The following is a 15,161-nucleotide window of genomic DNA, read 5'->3' on the forward strand; positions in this document are numbered from 1 at the left end:
GATTCAGCCAGTGTAAAAGAAAAAATACACACACAAAAAAGGCACAGGTTTTTTTTGTTTTTTTTTCTCTTTCCCCCCCACTCCTTATCAAACCATGCAGAGGAGCACGGAGTGCGAGAGCAGTCCGAGGAGATGTACCAAGCCAGCAAATGGGCTCAGAAGGACAAGTCGATGGAGAACAGGAGGAGAATGGAACTTCTGGAGGGGTAGACAGCACTGAGGGCCGAGGTAGGGAACCAACGATATCGGATCTGATCTCTCTTCTCCGTTCACATATGGGGCAGCAGGAGGCCAGAGAGGTTAAACAGAAGGAGGAAAGTGCAAAGCAAGAAGAACATTTTAAAGCACTTCAACACCAGTTTCAGTTGTTACAGGTAGAAGTACAAGCCCGCACTTCTCCAGTGCCTGAAGGTCAGGCAGCTGAATCACCTGATCCAGAATCTCTAGATGACGACATTGTTCCTCAAGCTGGTCCTAGTATATCAGCTACTGGTTTATCAGGTCAGTCCCATTTTCTGGAGCCTAAGTTGCAAAAACTTACCAACGAGGATGATATTGAACATTTTTTGATTACCTTCGAACGCATTGCACTGGCCTGTCGGTGGCGGAGACATGATTGGGTTTTTCACCTTGTACCGCTGCTTACGGGCAAAGCAAGAGGTGCATATGTACATATGGATGTTGATGATTCTTTGGATTATGATAAGGTTAAGGCAGCTATTCTTTATAAACATGATATCAATCCTGAGACCTATAGGCAGAGATTTCGATCTCTTGATGTAAACCCTGCAGAAAGCCCTAAAGAGTTGTATGCACGGCTGAAGGAGCTTTATGTAAAATGGGTCCACCCTGAAGATAAAACCGTTCAGGACATTGGGGAAATCATCATTCTTGAGCAATATTTACGAATGCTATCTCCTGAGTTGCAGGTGTGGATAAAAGAGCATAATCCACCCTCTGCTGCAGAGGCTGCAAAGCTGGCTGATGTTTTTGTGGCGGCACGGAAAAAGGGACAGCCTTGGAGCTTTATGACTTGGAAAACGAAGGACAGCCGGAAATCACTCCCGCAGAGACGAGCTGCCAATGTGAGTAGGGCTTCATATAGCCATTCACCCGATGGGTCTTTGAAGTCCCCGGCCAAAACCTTGGTATGCTATCTTTGTGGTATGGAAGGTCATACAAAGCCCATGTGCCCTGAAAACTCAGCTAAATTAACCCAAATGTGCTTTGTGCCCCGAAGCCATGATAACTCTGAGATAAAATTAGACAGAGGGTTAAAGATGACATCAGTTGAGATTAATGGTGATACATTAAAGGCACTAATTGATACAGGTAGTACACAGACTCTTGTACACAGACAGTTTGTCCCCTTAAATAGTATTAATATGACTGAAACGATTCCTGTTTGTTGTGTTCATGGAGATGAAAAGCCTTATCCAACAGCGGATCTATACATCAAGGTGCAAGGACAGGTTTATCTCCTGAATATTGGGGTTGCGGATAATTTGCCATTCCCTGTTATATTAGGCCGAGATCTACCTGTGCTGTTTGACCTTTTGGATTATAGCCACACATGCAATGTTGCAGTAACTAGGGCTCAAGCTAGGAAGCCAGCAGATGCCACTCAGACCCTTAGTGCTCTGCCATTTTATGAGGCAGAATTAGAGACGGCACCCGGGAAATTGCGCAAGTCCCGCAGGGAGAGGAGGCGAGAGAAGTTTCATCATACTATTGTGAAAGCATCTCCCGTCTGTGAACCTGAGATGCCTTTGGACTTTAAAGTCCCAGCTAATATCACTGAGATGCAACACAATGATCCAGTATTAGCACCCTTTTTTCAGAAAGCCAAAAAACAAGGACATGAGATGGAACCAGATATTAACAGCAGTGAGGAATTTTTTCTGAAAGATGGCATTCTTTATCGCCGGCAAAGATCACAGGTACAGCTGATGGTTCCTAGTGGAGTCAGGGAGGTGGTACTGAATTTGGGGCACTCTGTGCCGTGGGCAGGACATTTAGGGAAGCATAAAACCATGGCTCACATTAGGAAGTATTTCCACTGGCCGGGCCTGTGTGCTGACGTGGCCCAATTTTGTAAAAGCTGCCCTCAGTGCCAAAAGACTTCCATCAAAACCCCCTCCAGGGCTCCACTTCAGCCTTTGCAAGTTATTAGCACCCCATTTGAACGGTTGGGGATGGATGTTGTCGGACCTGTTGAGAAAAGCAGGGCAGGGAACCGTTACATGCTGGTAATAACTGATTATGCCACAAAGTACCCTGAAGTTTTTCCTCTGAAATCTGTAAAGGCCAAGTCTGTGGCTTTTTGTCTGGTGCAATTTTTCTCAAGGGTGGGATTCCCTCGTGAGATCCTGACAGACCGTGGGACTAATTTTATGTCAACTTTATTAAAGCAGGTCCACCAGCTTCTTGGCATCAAAGGGCTAAGGACTACTCCATACCATCCTCAAACGGATGGCCTGACGGAGCGCTTTAACCAGACCCTGAAGCAGATGTTGCGCAAGTTTGTGAATGACACTGGTACTGACTGGGATCAGTGGCTGCCTTATCTGCTCTTTGCGTATAGAGAAGTACCCCAAGCTTCTACTGGCTTCTCACCTTTTGAACTGTTATATGGTCACGAAGTAAGGGGGCCCCTCTCTTTGCTGAAAGAAATGTGGGAGGGTGACCGAAGTGGGGCAGGGGCTACTAATGTCATCTCATATGTTATACAGATGAGGGAGCGACTTGAGAAGATGACTGAGCTAGCCCAAGCTCATATGGGAGCTGCCCAGCAACATCAGAAGGTCTGGTATGATCGGTCAGCTCGGGAGAGGTCATTTGAACCTGGACAAAAGGTACTTGTACTCCTTCCGAGTGATGACCGTAAGCTGTTAGCTAAATGGCAGGGACCTTTTCAGATTCAGCAGAAACCACCTATCGGCTGGCAACTCCGGGTCACTCTCGCTCCAGTAGAGTTTTGCATGTAAATCTCCTGAAGGAGTGGGTGGAGAGGCCAAAGAGAGCAGAAGTTCTTTTGATAAGGGAGATTCATGAGGAGGAAGAGGTAGAGGAGCAGTATCTTCCTTCAGGGGTGCTCCAGCAGGTGGACCTTAATCACCTTTCAGAAGAAAAACAGCTTCAGGTGAAAGAGTTATGCAGCTCTGGGGTGTTTCAGGAGAATCCTGGGGGGACGGATGTTATTGAACATGACATTATATTAAAGGATGGAGCGTCTGTGAGACGTATGAGTTATAGGATTCCAGAGCGGCTGTTAACATCTTTGAGGAAGGAGGTGGATTTAATGTTGTCTCTAGGGATCATTGAACCATCTAAGAGCGAGTGGTGCAACCCAGTGGTTTTGGTCCCAAAGAAGGATAGTAGCCTGCGGTTTTGTATTGATTTCAAGTACTTGAATGCCATCTCAAAGTTCGATTCATACCCTACACCTAGGGTTGATGATCTGATTGAGCGACTTGGGAAAGCCCAGTACCTGACGACTCTAGATCTCTGCAAAGGCTATTGGCAGGTGCCACTTACTCAGCGCTCAAGGGAACTGACTGCCTTCCGGACACCATGGGGGCTATTCCAATTCACAGTCCTGCCTTTTGGTTTGCATGGAGCCCCTGCAACCTTTCAGAGGCTGATGGATCGGGTACTGTGTGGTTTGTCAGAGTTCGCGGCAGCATATCTGGACGATATTGTGATTTACAGCCAAACCTGGGAGGAGCACCTCAAACATCTAGAAAAGGTACTAGAGCGTCTCAGAGAAGCTGGGCTGACTGCTAATTCGGCAAAATGTGTTTTTGCCAAGGCTGAAACTGAATACCTGGGATTTGTCATAGGTAATGGGGTGATAAAACCACAAGTGAGCAAAATCAGCGCCATTGAATCCTGCAGTTTGCCACAGACAAGGAAACAACTTAGATCATTTCTTGGCATGGCAGGGTTCTACCACAGATTTATCCCTCATTTCTCTGCCAGGGAGTCTCCCCTCACTGATCTAACAGGTTCTAGGTGCCCTAACCAGATTCAGTGGACGGAGGAGGCTGAGGCAGCTTTCCAGGACATCAGGCAATCCCTCAGTAAGACTCCAGTCTTGTATACCCCAGATTTTGAGAAACCTTTTATTCTTCAAACTGATGCTTCTGACAGGGGTCTGGGGGCTGTTCTTCTACAGGGACCACCCAATGAGCGACACCCAGTGGCTTTCATTAGCCGTAAAATGTTCCCAAGAGAGACGAGATACTCGACGGTGGAAAAGGAGGCTTTAGCAATCAAGTGGGCACTTGATTCCCTCAAGTATTACCTCCTAGGCCGGGAATTTACACTGGAAACTGACCACAAGGCGCTCCAGTGGTTGGAGAAAATGAAGGATACGAATGGACGAATTACCAGATGGTACCTTGCGATGCAGCCATTCCGTTTTACCATTCAGCATATCGCAGGCAGGAACAACTGCACAGCGGACTATCTCTCTCGCTGTTCCAGCTCACTGCTGAAGGGGGGGAGTGTGTGATGGGTGCATGCAACCACACAACTGAGACACTTAGGTAATATTCATTTGGTCTTTTGTCTTATGTTTACGTTATGCTTTAAAGTTTCTGTGATCATAAGTTAACTAATTTGATATTTTGAGGTTACCTGTAATGCATGACAGCACTAAACTATAGCCCAAATGGTGGCATAGACTTTGCTTTGCATTGTTTGTTATTTTATATAGGTATGTTATATTGATTATATTTCTGCTCTTTCTCAGTTACCTGACCTCCGCTCCAGTCCTTCCTGGTTTGGCTGAAAGAGGAGGCTGAGGGTGGAGCTGGTTTAAATGCAGAAGCCAATAAAGTGGACTGGACCATCTATTGTGATCATGCAGGGGGAATGGGGTTCTTCTTGAATGATGGTTATCTGTTATCCCTTTAGTTTTCACCTTTGGTTTATATAATGGTTTATTCATTTGCTATATAACTGGAGCTGTTTCTCATTTGGGCAGGTCAGTTTGAGTTATGTTTTTGTTAAGTGATTTTTGAGTAGCGGTCTGTTAAGGTAACCTCTTTTATGGGCCCACTTGGTTCTTACAAACTTTATTTTTTGTTATTTTGAATTTTTGTAATCATTTTGTCCTTTTTGGGGTATAATAAAACCCTTTTTTTTTGAAGATTACATTTGTGCCTGTGTGTTCCTGGCGGCTTGGATCATGACAGTCTCAGTGAAATAACACTGACTCATGCAGGACTGATAAAAACTCAGCTTGTGGGCTAACAGACTAAAATCAAAGAATGCTTCTCTTTTTCTCTTTTGTTAAAAACTTTGAACATCCAGTGAGACACAGAGTAAAGTGACTTTCCAAGATTGTTTCTTCTTCTACAGATTCAGATAAATGATGTCATTTTGAGCCAGAAAGAACATTTCCATCATAAAGTAGAAGACTTTTATATTCTTTATTTATTTATCTGGTAAAAAGTCTCATTGACTTTAAAATGTCTTTTTCAAAAGAGATCTGGCCAAGACCAGAAGCTCCAGTTTTTTCCGTTTGCAGCAGAGCAAAAAGGACAGAGAGCAAGGGACGAGAGAAGACATGAGACAAAGACATGAACGGGACCAAATACTAACCAAGACAACCTAAACAACAAATACTGAATAAATTCAAGAGCGTAAGCCCTTGAATTCTGATTTAATAAAGTAAATCAGAATACTTTATTAATCCTGAAGGATTAATAAAGTATTCTGATTCTGATAACTAGGAAACATAAGATACACAGAGAACAGAATAATGATTAAACAAGACTCAAAAAACCAAACACAAAACACTGGGTCAACGGCCCAGGTACCCTAACAGCCGAGGGAAAAGATGACCTCCTATTCACATCAGTATGGTATATTTTACTCCCATATCACTACTCAAAGATCATATTTTATTGTTGTAGGTTGTGGAGGTGACACACACACAAGCTGTAGTTCAACAATGACTTCATTCCTCTATTGACCTATAAAGAGGTCTTGTTACACAAGATTAAAGCTGGAAACTGACACACATAAGCCCAAACACATTGTGTTATTGTGGACGTTGAAGTCACTGCATGTGTTTTTCATGAAGATTAAACTTTCCTGTGCTGTTGGTTCTTTGTTTAATTCTGTTGGTTCTTACTTTTTTGTTCCTAAAGTTTAAACTAAACTCTTGTTGGATACCAGGTGTTCATTTAATAAAGCTGCAGGTTCAAACTTCTAACTGCATGAAAATGTAATGTGTAATGTCATGTGTTTCTAAGTACCATCATTGATTTTGGTCATCAAATCAGCCATTACTCATTTAATTTGATGTAAATTTCCCCTAATTTGCATATTCAGATTCAGTATTCAGTACCACATGTGAAAGTGACCCAGATCAGATTTGAAAATATTGGATTTGTGCCGTTCACACTGTCATAGCATGATCGGATATAGGGTCGCATAGGGTCAAAAAAATCGGATTTAATGCGCTTTCGCCTGCAGTGTGAATGTAGCCTTAGTTAGTTCTTAGAGTTTGGTTTCTGTGTTCCCCTCTATTTAGTGTCTGTACCGTGTCTCTGTGCATTTCCTGTTTTATTGTGAAGGTCCATGTCTTATGTTAGTGTGTTCTGTTCACATTTCCCCTGTCTCGTGTAGTCAATTAGGATCAGCTGTGTCTTTGCCATTCCATGTCTCCCCCTGTGTGTATTTATACTATGTGTCCTCGTGTGCTCCTCGCCGGTTCATCTGTGTTTTTTCCTGCATCATTCTGTGTCGTCTCCCTGCATCTCCATTTTAGGTTTCAGTTCTGTGTTGTGTTAGTTTTTTCCAGTTTAGGTTTCACCTCCTGCTGGCCTCCGTTGCCCGTTCCTAGATGCCCCTGGTCTCATATCGCACTGGACTTCATCACTGGTCTCCCACCATCCTCAGGTAACAGTTATTCTGACCATCATCGATCGGTTCTCCAAAGCTGTGCATTTCATTGCTCTGCCTAAGGGGATTAGGTGCAAGAGTTGTTAAAATGTATAATTAAATAATAGATGGATTCAATAGCAAACTGTGCCTCGTTCTCAGATGGACAGCAAGTGGAATGTGATAGATGAGATGAGGAGATGGAAGGAAGAAGAGAGGCAAAGAGTGATTCACAGGCAGAGCTTAGTTTATTTCCCACAGTTTTGGTCACCGCGCTTGGAACCATAAGGGAACAATCTTTGCGTTTTATTATTATCTCATAACACTTGTTTAATCAGCTACCCTCTCTCCTGTGGACTGTTTAATCTCTACAGTCTCAGATCAACACAGCCCTGCCCTCCAGCACTATCAGCAGCAAGAGCAGAAGCAACCCCCCAAACAGCAACATTGTACCCCATCAGGTAAAAAATGGACTACGTTTGCTTTGCATTGTGCCCACCTGATGACAGTGATGTAGTGTGATGTGATTCCATATTAGATTCTTGATGAATGTGGGTTGTTGTTCTTCAGCCTGCTTCTATGTGCCCTTTTTAACTGTGAGCACCCGCCCCTTTAAACATCTCTGCACTGCCCTGACTAAATGTATATATAAACTGTCTCTATGGTTTACAGTCTGAGTCTGACAAGCTGTCAGCTGTTCATTTCTGCTATTTGAATTGTTAAAAGAAACAAACTATTCATTTAGCAGATTAACAAAAAGAATAGAGAGGCATCCAGTTATTGACATTTATATTATTTAGTTAAAGGTTTGAACAGAAAACAATTAAACACAGAGCCTCTTCCTGCTTTCTGGAATGAATCACAGCATGAAAACCCTTCCTCTTCTTCCTGCTCTCTAGCTCAGCACCTCCTGTCTGTCCATATCTTTCTGTGTTCCCTCCCCTTTAGATCTACATTATGAAGATGGGTGTAACCAACGTGTGTTAGAGCTGGCAGGCCCCATTCACAGCAGCAACACTTGTTGTTCAGATCAGACCAGTTTCTATATTAAGGAAGTGAAACTTACACAGTCACTGACACTGAGAGGAGAAATGGCGCAGAAAGGAGTTCAGCTAGACCGAGAAACCTTCTCTTGTTCGATCTGTTTGGATCTACTGAAGGATCCGGTGACTATTCCCTGTGGACACAGCTACTGCATGAAGTGTATTGAAAGCTTCTGGGATGAAGAGGAAAAGAAGAAAATCTACAGCTGCCCTCAGTGCAGACAGACTTTCACAGCGAGGCCTGTCCTGGTGAAAAGCACCATGTTAGCAGTTTTAGTGGAGCAGCTGAAGAAGACTGGACTCCAAGCTGCTCCTGCTGATCACTGCTATGCTGGACCTGAAGATGTGGCCTGTGATGTCTGCACTGGAAGAAAAATGAAAGCCTTCAAGTCCTGTTTATTCTGTCTGGCATCTTACTGTGAGAAACACCTTCAGACTCATTATGATTCACCTACATTCAAGAAACACAAGCTGGTGGAGCCCTCCAAGAAGCTCCAGGAGAACATCTGCTCTCGTCATGATGAGGTGATGAAGATGTTCTGCCGTACTGATCAGCAGAGTATCTGTTATCTCTGCTCTGTGGATGAACATAAAGGCCACGACACAGTCTCAGCTGCAGCAGAAAGGACTGAGAGGCAGAGAGAGCTGGAGGTGAGTCGACAAAACATCCAGCAGAGAATCCAGGACAGAGAGAAAGATGTGAAGCTGCTTCAACAGGAGGTGGAGGCCATCAATCAGTCTGCTGATCAAACAGTGGAGCACAGTGGGAAGATCTTCACTGAGCTGATCCATCTCATCCAGAAAAGAAGCTCTGATGTGAAGCAGCAGATCAGATCCCAGCAGGAAACTGAAGTGAGTCGAGTCAAAGAGCTTGAGGAGAAGCTGGAGCAGGAGATCACTGAGCTGAAGAGGAAAGATGCTGAGCTGAAGCAGCTCTCACACACAGAGGATCACATCCAGTTTCTACACAACTACCCCTCACTGTCAGCACTCAGTGAGTCTACAGACTCATCCAGCATCAATATCCGTCCTCTGAGCTACTTTGAGGATGTGACAGCAGCTGTGTCAGAGGTCAGAGATAAACTACAGGACATTCTGAGAGAGGAATGGACAAACATCTCACTGACAGTCACTGAAGTGGATGTTTCACTGTCACAACCAGAGCCAAAGACCAGAGCTGGATTCTTAAAATATTCATGTGAAATCACACTGGATCCAAACACAGCGTACAAAAAGCTGTTATTATCAGAGGGGAACAGAAAAGCAACATTTACGTATCAACAACAGTCTTATTCTCATCATCCAGACAGATTCACTAACAGGCGTCAGGTCCTGAGTAGAGAGAGTCTGACTGGACGTTGTTACTGGGAGGTGGAGTGGAGAGGGGGAGGAGTTATTGTAGCAGTCGCATACAAGAATATCAGCAGAAAAGGATATGGTAATGAATGCTGGTTTGGACATAATGACAAATCTTGGTCATTAGATTGTGACAACAACAGTTTTACATTTCGGTACAACAACATCCACACTCCTGTCTCAGGTCCTCGTTCCTCCAGAGTAGGAGTGTACCTGGATCACAGAGCAGGTATTTTGTCCTTCTACAGCGTCTCTGAAACCATGACTCTCCTCCACAGAGTCCAGACCACATTCACTCAGCCGCTCTATGCTGGACTCTGGTTTTACTATGATTATGGAGCCACTGCTGAGTTGATTAAAGTGAAATAGACTGAAGTCTTTCATATTGTTGTAAGTTTAAATCTGTATTTTAGTTCCCTTTTAGTTTCTCTCCATCATTATTGTGGTATTTATGTGCTGCACATAAATCAGATGTCAGTCAAACATTATGGGCAGTACCTCGACATCTTCAACATGTTGTCTTGATGTTTTTACGTTTTATAGGTGGAGCTCTTTCCTGTGTCTGTTCAGCCATGGAGACTATCAATGCTTATGGATATTTTTATTTGAAAAATTTCTCCACATGACAACATAAACTTCTCTATCTTCTAAATGTTTACTGAATATTTTTCTTAGGTATTTGTATGTTGTTGTTTCTCTTCACTGATCTTAACAGAGAAGTCTACAGACCTTCCTTTATCACACAGATTTTATTCTCATTTGTACATTTATAAAGAAAACAATTAATTACAGAGCAATAAGAAATTTTAAGAAAGTGCACTATATCATAATTTATAGTAAAGTGTATTAAAGCATCGTTAGTTAGTCACTTATTTAGTTTGGAGCTGTATCATCTGACACTGTAGAAACATTTCCTCCAGCTTCAGCACAGAATGTTAAAAACAGAACTATTAATGAGAACAAACAGTAGGAACACAGTATCAGCAAACATCATGGCTTAAAATGGAGAGTAAAAATCTAAAAAGAAATAAACAAATTAGTAAAAAGGATTTCCTGTTGACATGTTATTGGTCCTATCTTGTCTGCAGCACCTCCAGGATGCTTCTTATATGTTTCTGGTTATTTTTGCACCAATTTTAGTTTTTGTCAGTAGGAAGTTCAAGTTCAACTCAGTGTGTTTGTTTGTTTTTTTTCAAACTGATGCCTGACCTTGAACACCAAACATCTGTCAATAAAGCAATGATATAAAATGCTTATATTAGTACTGAAAAACTGCATATCCACTTTACAAATATAAATAATGATATAAATCCACAGCTGAACTGGAGGAGCAGCTGATCTAGTTCACTCATGTGTTTCTGGACTAAGAGTTGGAGCAAATACCTTATGATTCAGTGATGTTTGTTTTTGTTAAATATTTTGTAGATCCAAGAGTGAGTTTGACTCATGATGATGATGTTCCGAATTAAACAAAGTTGGTCACAAATTCTTCAAAGCTGTTTATTAAGAATATATTCACTTGGACTCATGAGACAGGCTTGTGATCCAAGGGAGCCATCAACTGGACAATTACTGACATGACAACAAAAAAGCTAAGTACAGAGGGGGGAACAGAGGTGAAAATACTTGCTTTAAAGGATTGTAATGTTTCCTTTTAAAATAAGTCTCTAAGGTCAGACAAAGGGACAGAAACTCATAGCTTTCTACCAGCCCAATGACAAAACTATAAGTTGTTTTTTAACATCTACTTTTTCATCTATTTGGCAGTCACAGTGAAAAGTATAAACATTGGCACGCTTTGTCTTGTGATTCTGCTGTTCGTAAAAAATGACCATGCGCAAAGTACCAGACTTTAAGGCTTTGACTTGATGCCAATGGCCTGAGGAGGACAGTATTACCCTTGGACATGTGTAGTCTGCCGTCTACTCAATAGAAGAAGAAGAAGCGCGGAAATGGCACAACTGTCTTCAGTTTCTGGGAGAGTTTAACAATGAGAGACTGATGATGCAGAAGAAATCTCCGTGGTTAAAAACATTAAAAACAGTCGTCCAGGATGATGAGATCCGCCACTGGCTCAGACTGCTGTATATCAGCCGGAGACCCGAGATGAAGTCACGCAGCAGGTATGTAAAACTGTGATGTTCTCAATGAACTAACACAGGAACGATCTGAGCTCAGTCTGTAAGCTAACAGGCTAAAATCAGAGAGCAGCTAATCAAACAAGTGCGTCCGTTTTTTTTAAAGGTCAACTTTTAACAATAGACTTTCATGAGACACATCAAAACCAAACAGGGAGGGAAAGCTTCGGTTTTCTGCACTGTGCCACAGTTCGCTGTCTGCTTCGGTTCACGACGCCTCACTCCGGGGCTACAGACAGTTCTCTGCCGCCTGTGGTGCTCCTCACCTCCGTCTGCACCCACAGACTTCCCGAGGTGGAGGCAGGCCGGCAGGGACTTTGAGAGATGGGCTTTACTTTTAAAAATACCCCTTAATCAGGGTCTAACTCACTAAAAGATGGCCACATGTCTCTCTCCAACTTAATCTCTTTCTTTTAAGTAATTGTTTTTCATTGAAATGAAATGAATTGTTCAATAAAATGATTACATTTATAATTGAATTAAAGTTAAATGAATCAAGGTGATTTTGACTTTGCTAGTTAACAGGAAGAGAAACAAACTTACACAGGATAAAATGAAATTTGGAGCCAGCAGAAAAAGTCAGATCACAGACAAACAGAAACATTCCTCTTTGGCTAAAATAAAATGCAGATTATTGCTCATCTGCAGTTTTAATCATGGTGAATAATTTATGATTCAGCCAAGTAAGATTCTTCTGTGTGGAGGTTTTTCCCCTGTCAAAAGGCATTGACCATTACCTTCATCTAAACATGGAATTTAAGTCATGTAGTTGCCGTTGTTTGTTTTTAAAGAGGTCATAATATTTTTGTGATGGTAGAAATTTATCTTCAAAGTAATAGTTATAAAGTGAATTAATAAGACTTTCCAACAAAGAGAGGGAGTCACATGGTGCTTCTGAAACATTTGTACAAACCTCTCTCACATATGTGAGCAACATGCTCACAGTGTACAGCCCTGCTGACTGAGGCTGCACCTTTACCTGTCTAATCTTTTTCTTTTTACTTTGTTCCTCAAGTCCCACATCAACATGAAGTGTAAGGAGGAGGAAGATCTGGCTGGCCAGCAGGTCTGGAAGCAGGAGAGGAACTTCAATCTGGACCAGGAGGACACAGATCCCCCACAGATCAAAGAGGAACAGGAGGAACTCTGCATCAGTCAAGAGGGAGAACAGCTTGTAGTGAAACACGAGGATGAAGGCATCGTCGTCTGGAGCGGGGAAGAGCGGCTCAGACAGCTGCATAACATCTGGAAACCTGAGAAAGATTTACAGACCAGCGGTAAAACTGTAATCGCTTTTCTGAAGTGTTAACATTAATATTAAACCTACAGTTTGTATCAGTCAGATCTATTTAATGTGTATTCGTGAAAACATGACAGGGAGTTTTAAATGGACTGGTTCTTATATAGCGCTTTTCTACTCAATCTTGAGCACTCAAAGCGCTTTACAAAACTTGTGCATTCACCCACTCACTCCCATTCGCACAAGCACATTTTTCTTAGTGCTTTCTACCAACATTCAGACACACATTCCACAGATCAAAGAGCAACTTGAGGCAACTTGGAGTTAGTATCTTGCCCAAGGATATTTGAAATGCAGACTAGGTGAAGCCGGGAATCGAACCGATCAGTAGATGATCTGCTCTACCGCCTGAGCTACAGCCACCCCCAATAGTGAAGATTATTTTGAAAAATATCAAGATGTAGATCAGTTTCGAGATCAACTCCAAAATAGATCATCAGTCAGTCAGTAATAAGTGAGTTCTTTTTTGTTTGAAAGGTTTTTTTTACTCTTAATGTTGCTGAAAAATGTCAGAACTCAAGTTCTCATTTGCATCAGAGTGCACAAATAACTTCATTTTTACACACTTTTAATTTCACCTGCAAATGTGAGCAACATGCCCTCATTACAGACTTTAACTAAAACTTTATCTTCTCAGAAGTGTTTTTCTATAATTACATTTTTTTTATTGTTCGTTTAGACCTCCACCAGCAAACTGCCTGTAAGGAGGAGGAGTTTGTCGCCAATCAGCAGGAGAGGAACTCAAGTCTGGACCAGGAGGACCCAGATCCTCCACAGATTAAAGAGGAACAGGAGGAACTCTGCACCAGTCAGGAGCTGGAGGAGATTGTACTGAAGCAGGAGATCAATAGTTTTATGGTGACTTCTAGTTTTGAGGAAAGTGACCTCAGTGAATCAGAACCAAACGATGACCAGCTCCTTGCTCTTAACTTTCCTGAACCAGAGCTTGAGGAACAGGAAGAAAACCAGCATGTGGACTCGGGATCAACTAGAAATGCGGAGCTGAAGAAAAGGAGACGTCACAAAAACCGAACAGATAAGTCTCGGAGTGAAACTGATACAAGTAAAAAATCTGTAAGCTGTGACACTTGTGGAAAAACTTTTCAGTGTAAATCCAACCTGACGAGACACATGAGAGTTCACACAAGTGAGAAGCCACATTCTTGTAGCACCTGTGGGAAAAGATTCATTTGGAAATCAGGATTGGAAACTCACGTAAGGATCCACACAGGCGAGAAGCCATATTTTTGCATCACCTGTGGGAAAAGATTTGGTAAGAAATCAGGACTAGAAACTCATTTGAGAATCCACACCGGTGAGAAAGCGTATTCTTGCAACGTCTGCAGGAAAGAGTTTAGAGACTTGTCGACTATGAAAAGTCACAGAAGGATCCACACAGGTGAGAAACCATATATTTGTAGCTCCTGTGGGGAAAGATTCAGTTGGAAATCAGGACTGAATTTTCATCTAAGGATCCACCTGAGTGACAAACCAAATCACTGCAGCACCCGAGGTAGAAAATGACCTCATGCTCCAAGTCACGGTACATTTCCTGTCCACAGCAGTGAAGGGCACTCTATGTTGTTTGTTCCAGCCCTGACTTTATGTTTCTCTAAGTTTGATATTTTTTTTATTGGTCTTTAAAGGTGACACAAATATTTATTGAACATGGATGCTCTTTTAATATTTACCACAGAAACTTGTATTTCTTCTTCAGTATAGAAGAAAACAAACATGAAAATGAGTTTTTCATCACTTGTTCCTTGTAACAACCATGATGTGATTCCTTTTTATCAGCCAATAAATAAGTTTTAATACACAGGACTAAAGATTTAAAAAAGTTCAAGACAAGTATACAATTTTTATTTAAATATGTTTTCTTTGTGATTTATGTTAATGAAGGTTATACTTCAGTATGGCTTTGACCTGGTTGTCCTGGTTCTTCTTAGCAACATGTTGCAAGATTTGATTAAATTTTTTGTGACTAATTTTGTGTATTGTGTAATCCCTGCTAAATAAAAGCAGTTAAATGTGCTATATTGGCTCATGATAAGTGTTTATATCATTTTGCCTAAATGCAAGTAAACTCAATGTTTGCCAACTCTGTGTGCAGTTTGCTTCATAAGTACAGTAACAGAACTTAAACTACATGGAGCCTATTTTGATTACATCATTACAGATGTAGATATTATTCATAGTTCATATTTCACAGTGTGCTGCAATCTTCTCCACAGACCTGCATTGCTCTCTGTTCAGACCCGTCATCTTCAAGATGTCCACTAGATGTCGTCAGAGTTCCCCCACTTTCCTCATCTATTGTGTTGCCATTACGTGAGCCTGCTTAAAACCTACAGTCCTTTACATATGGGTTCATTCAGGGTCTTGTTTAGTGGGCAGGTTTAGTGCGATGAAGGAAACTCGTTTTCT

At 42.0% G+C, this 15,161-nt stretch overlaps 2 protein-coding genes across 2 annotated transcripts; both read left to right on the forward strand.

Moving 5' to 3' along the window:
- Window positions 1-7,918: 7,918 nt before the first annotated feature.
- Window positions 7,919-9,665, forward strand: LOC147307796 (tripartite motif-containing protein 16-like). Its single transcript, XM_086272987.1, has one exon. It carries the CDS (start codon window positions 7,989-7,991, stop codon window positions 9,663-9,665), a length of 1,677 nt encoding a protein of 558 aa, XP_086129113.1. The 5' UTR covers window positions 7,919-7,988.
- Window positions 9,666-12,446: 2,781 nt separating this feature from the next.
- On the forward strand, window positions 12,447-14,737 carry LOC147307797 (uncharacterized). Its single transcript, XM_086273156.1, has 2 exons — window positions 12,447-12,711; window positions 13,414-14,737. The coding sequence occupies exons 1-2, from the start codon at window positions 12,462-12,464 to the stop codon at window positions 14,256-14,258; spliced, it is 1,095 nt and encodes a 364-aa protein (XP_086129282.1). The 5' UTR covers window positions 12,447-12,461; the 3' UTR covers window positions 14,259-14,737.
- The last annotated feature ends 424 nt before the right edge of the window (window positions 14,738-15,161 follow it).

The sequence above is a fragment of the Aulonocara sp. 'chitande type north' Nkhata Bay genome, linkage group LG18, assembly GCF_057382095.1.
Source record: "Aulonocara sp. 'chitande type north' Nkhata Bay isolate Kocher_YH1m ecotype deep benthic linkage group LG18, A_spYH_male_GT1.1, whole genome shotgun sequence".
Classification (NCBI taxonomy): Eukaryota; Metazoa; Chordata; class Actinopteri; order Cichliformes; family Cichlidae; genus Aulonocara; species Aulonocara sp. 'chitande type north' Nkhata Bay.

What these genes read in the sequence shown, in the direction of transcription:
- LOC147307796 (XM_086272987.1), top strand. Translation starts at nt 7,989, where the DNA reads ATGGCGCAGAAAGGAGTTCAGCTAGACCGAGAAACCTTCTCTTGTTCG.
- LOC147307797 (XM_086273156.1), top strand. Translation starts at nt 12,462, where the DNA reads ATGAAGTGTAAGGAGGAGGAAGATCTGGCTGGCCAGCAGGTCTGGAAG. An exon ending in GAAAGATTTACAGACCAGCG is followed by an intron (nt 12,712 to 13,413) that starts GTAAAACTGTAA and finishes TTGTTCGTTTAG; the next exon opens with ACCTCCACCAGCAAACTGCC.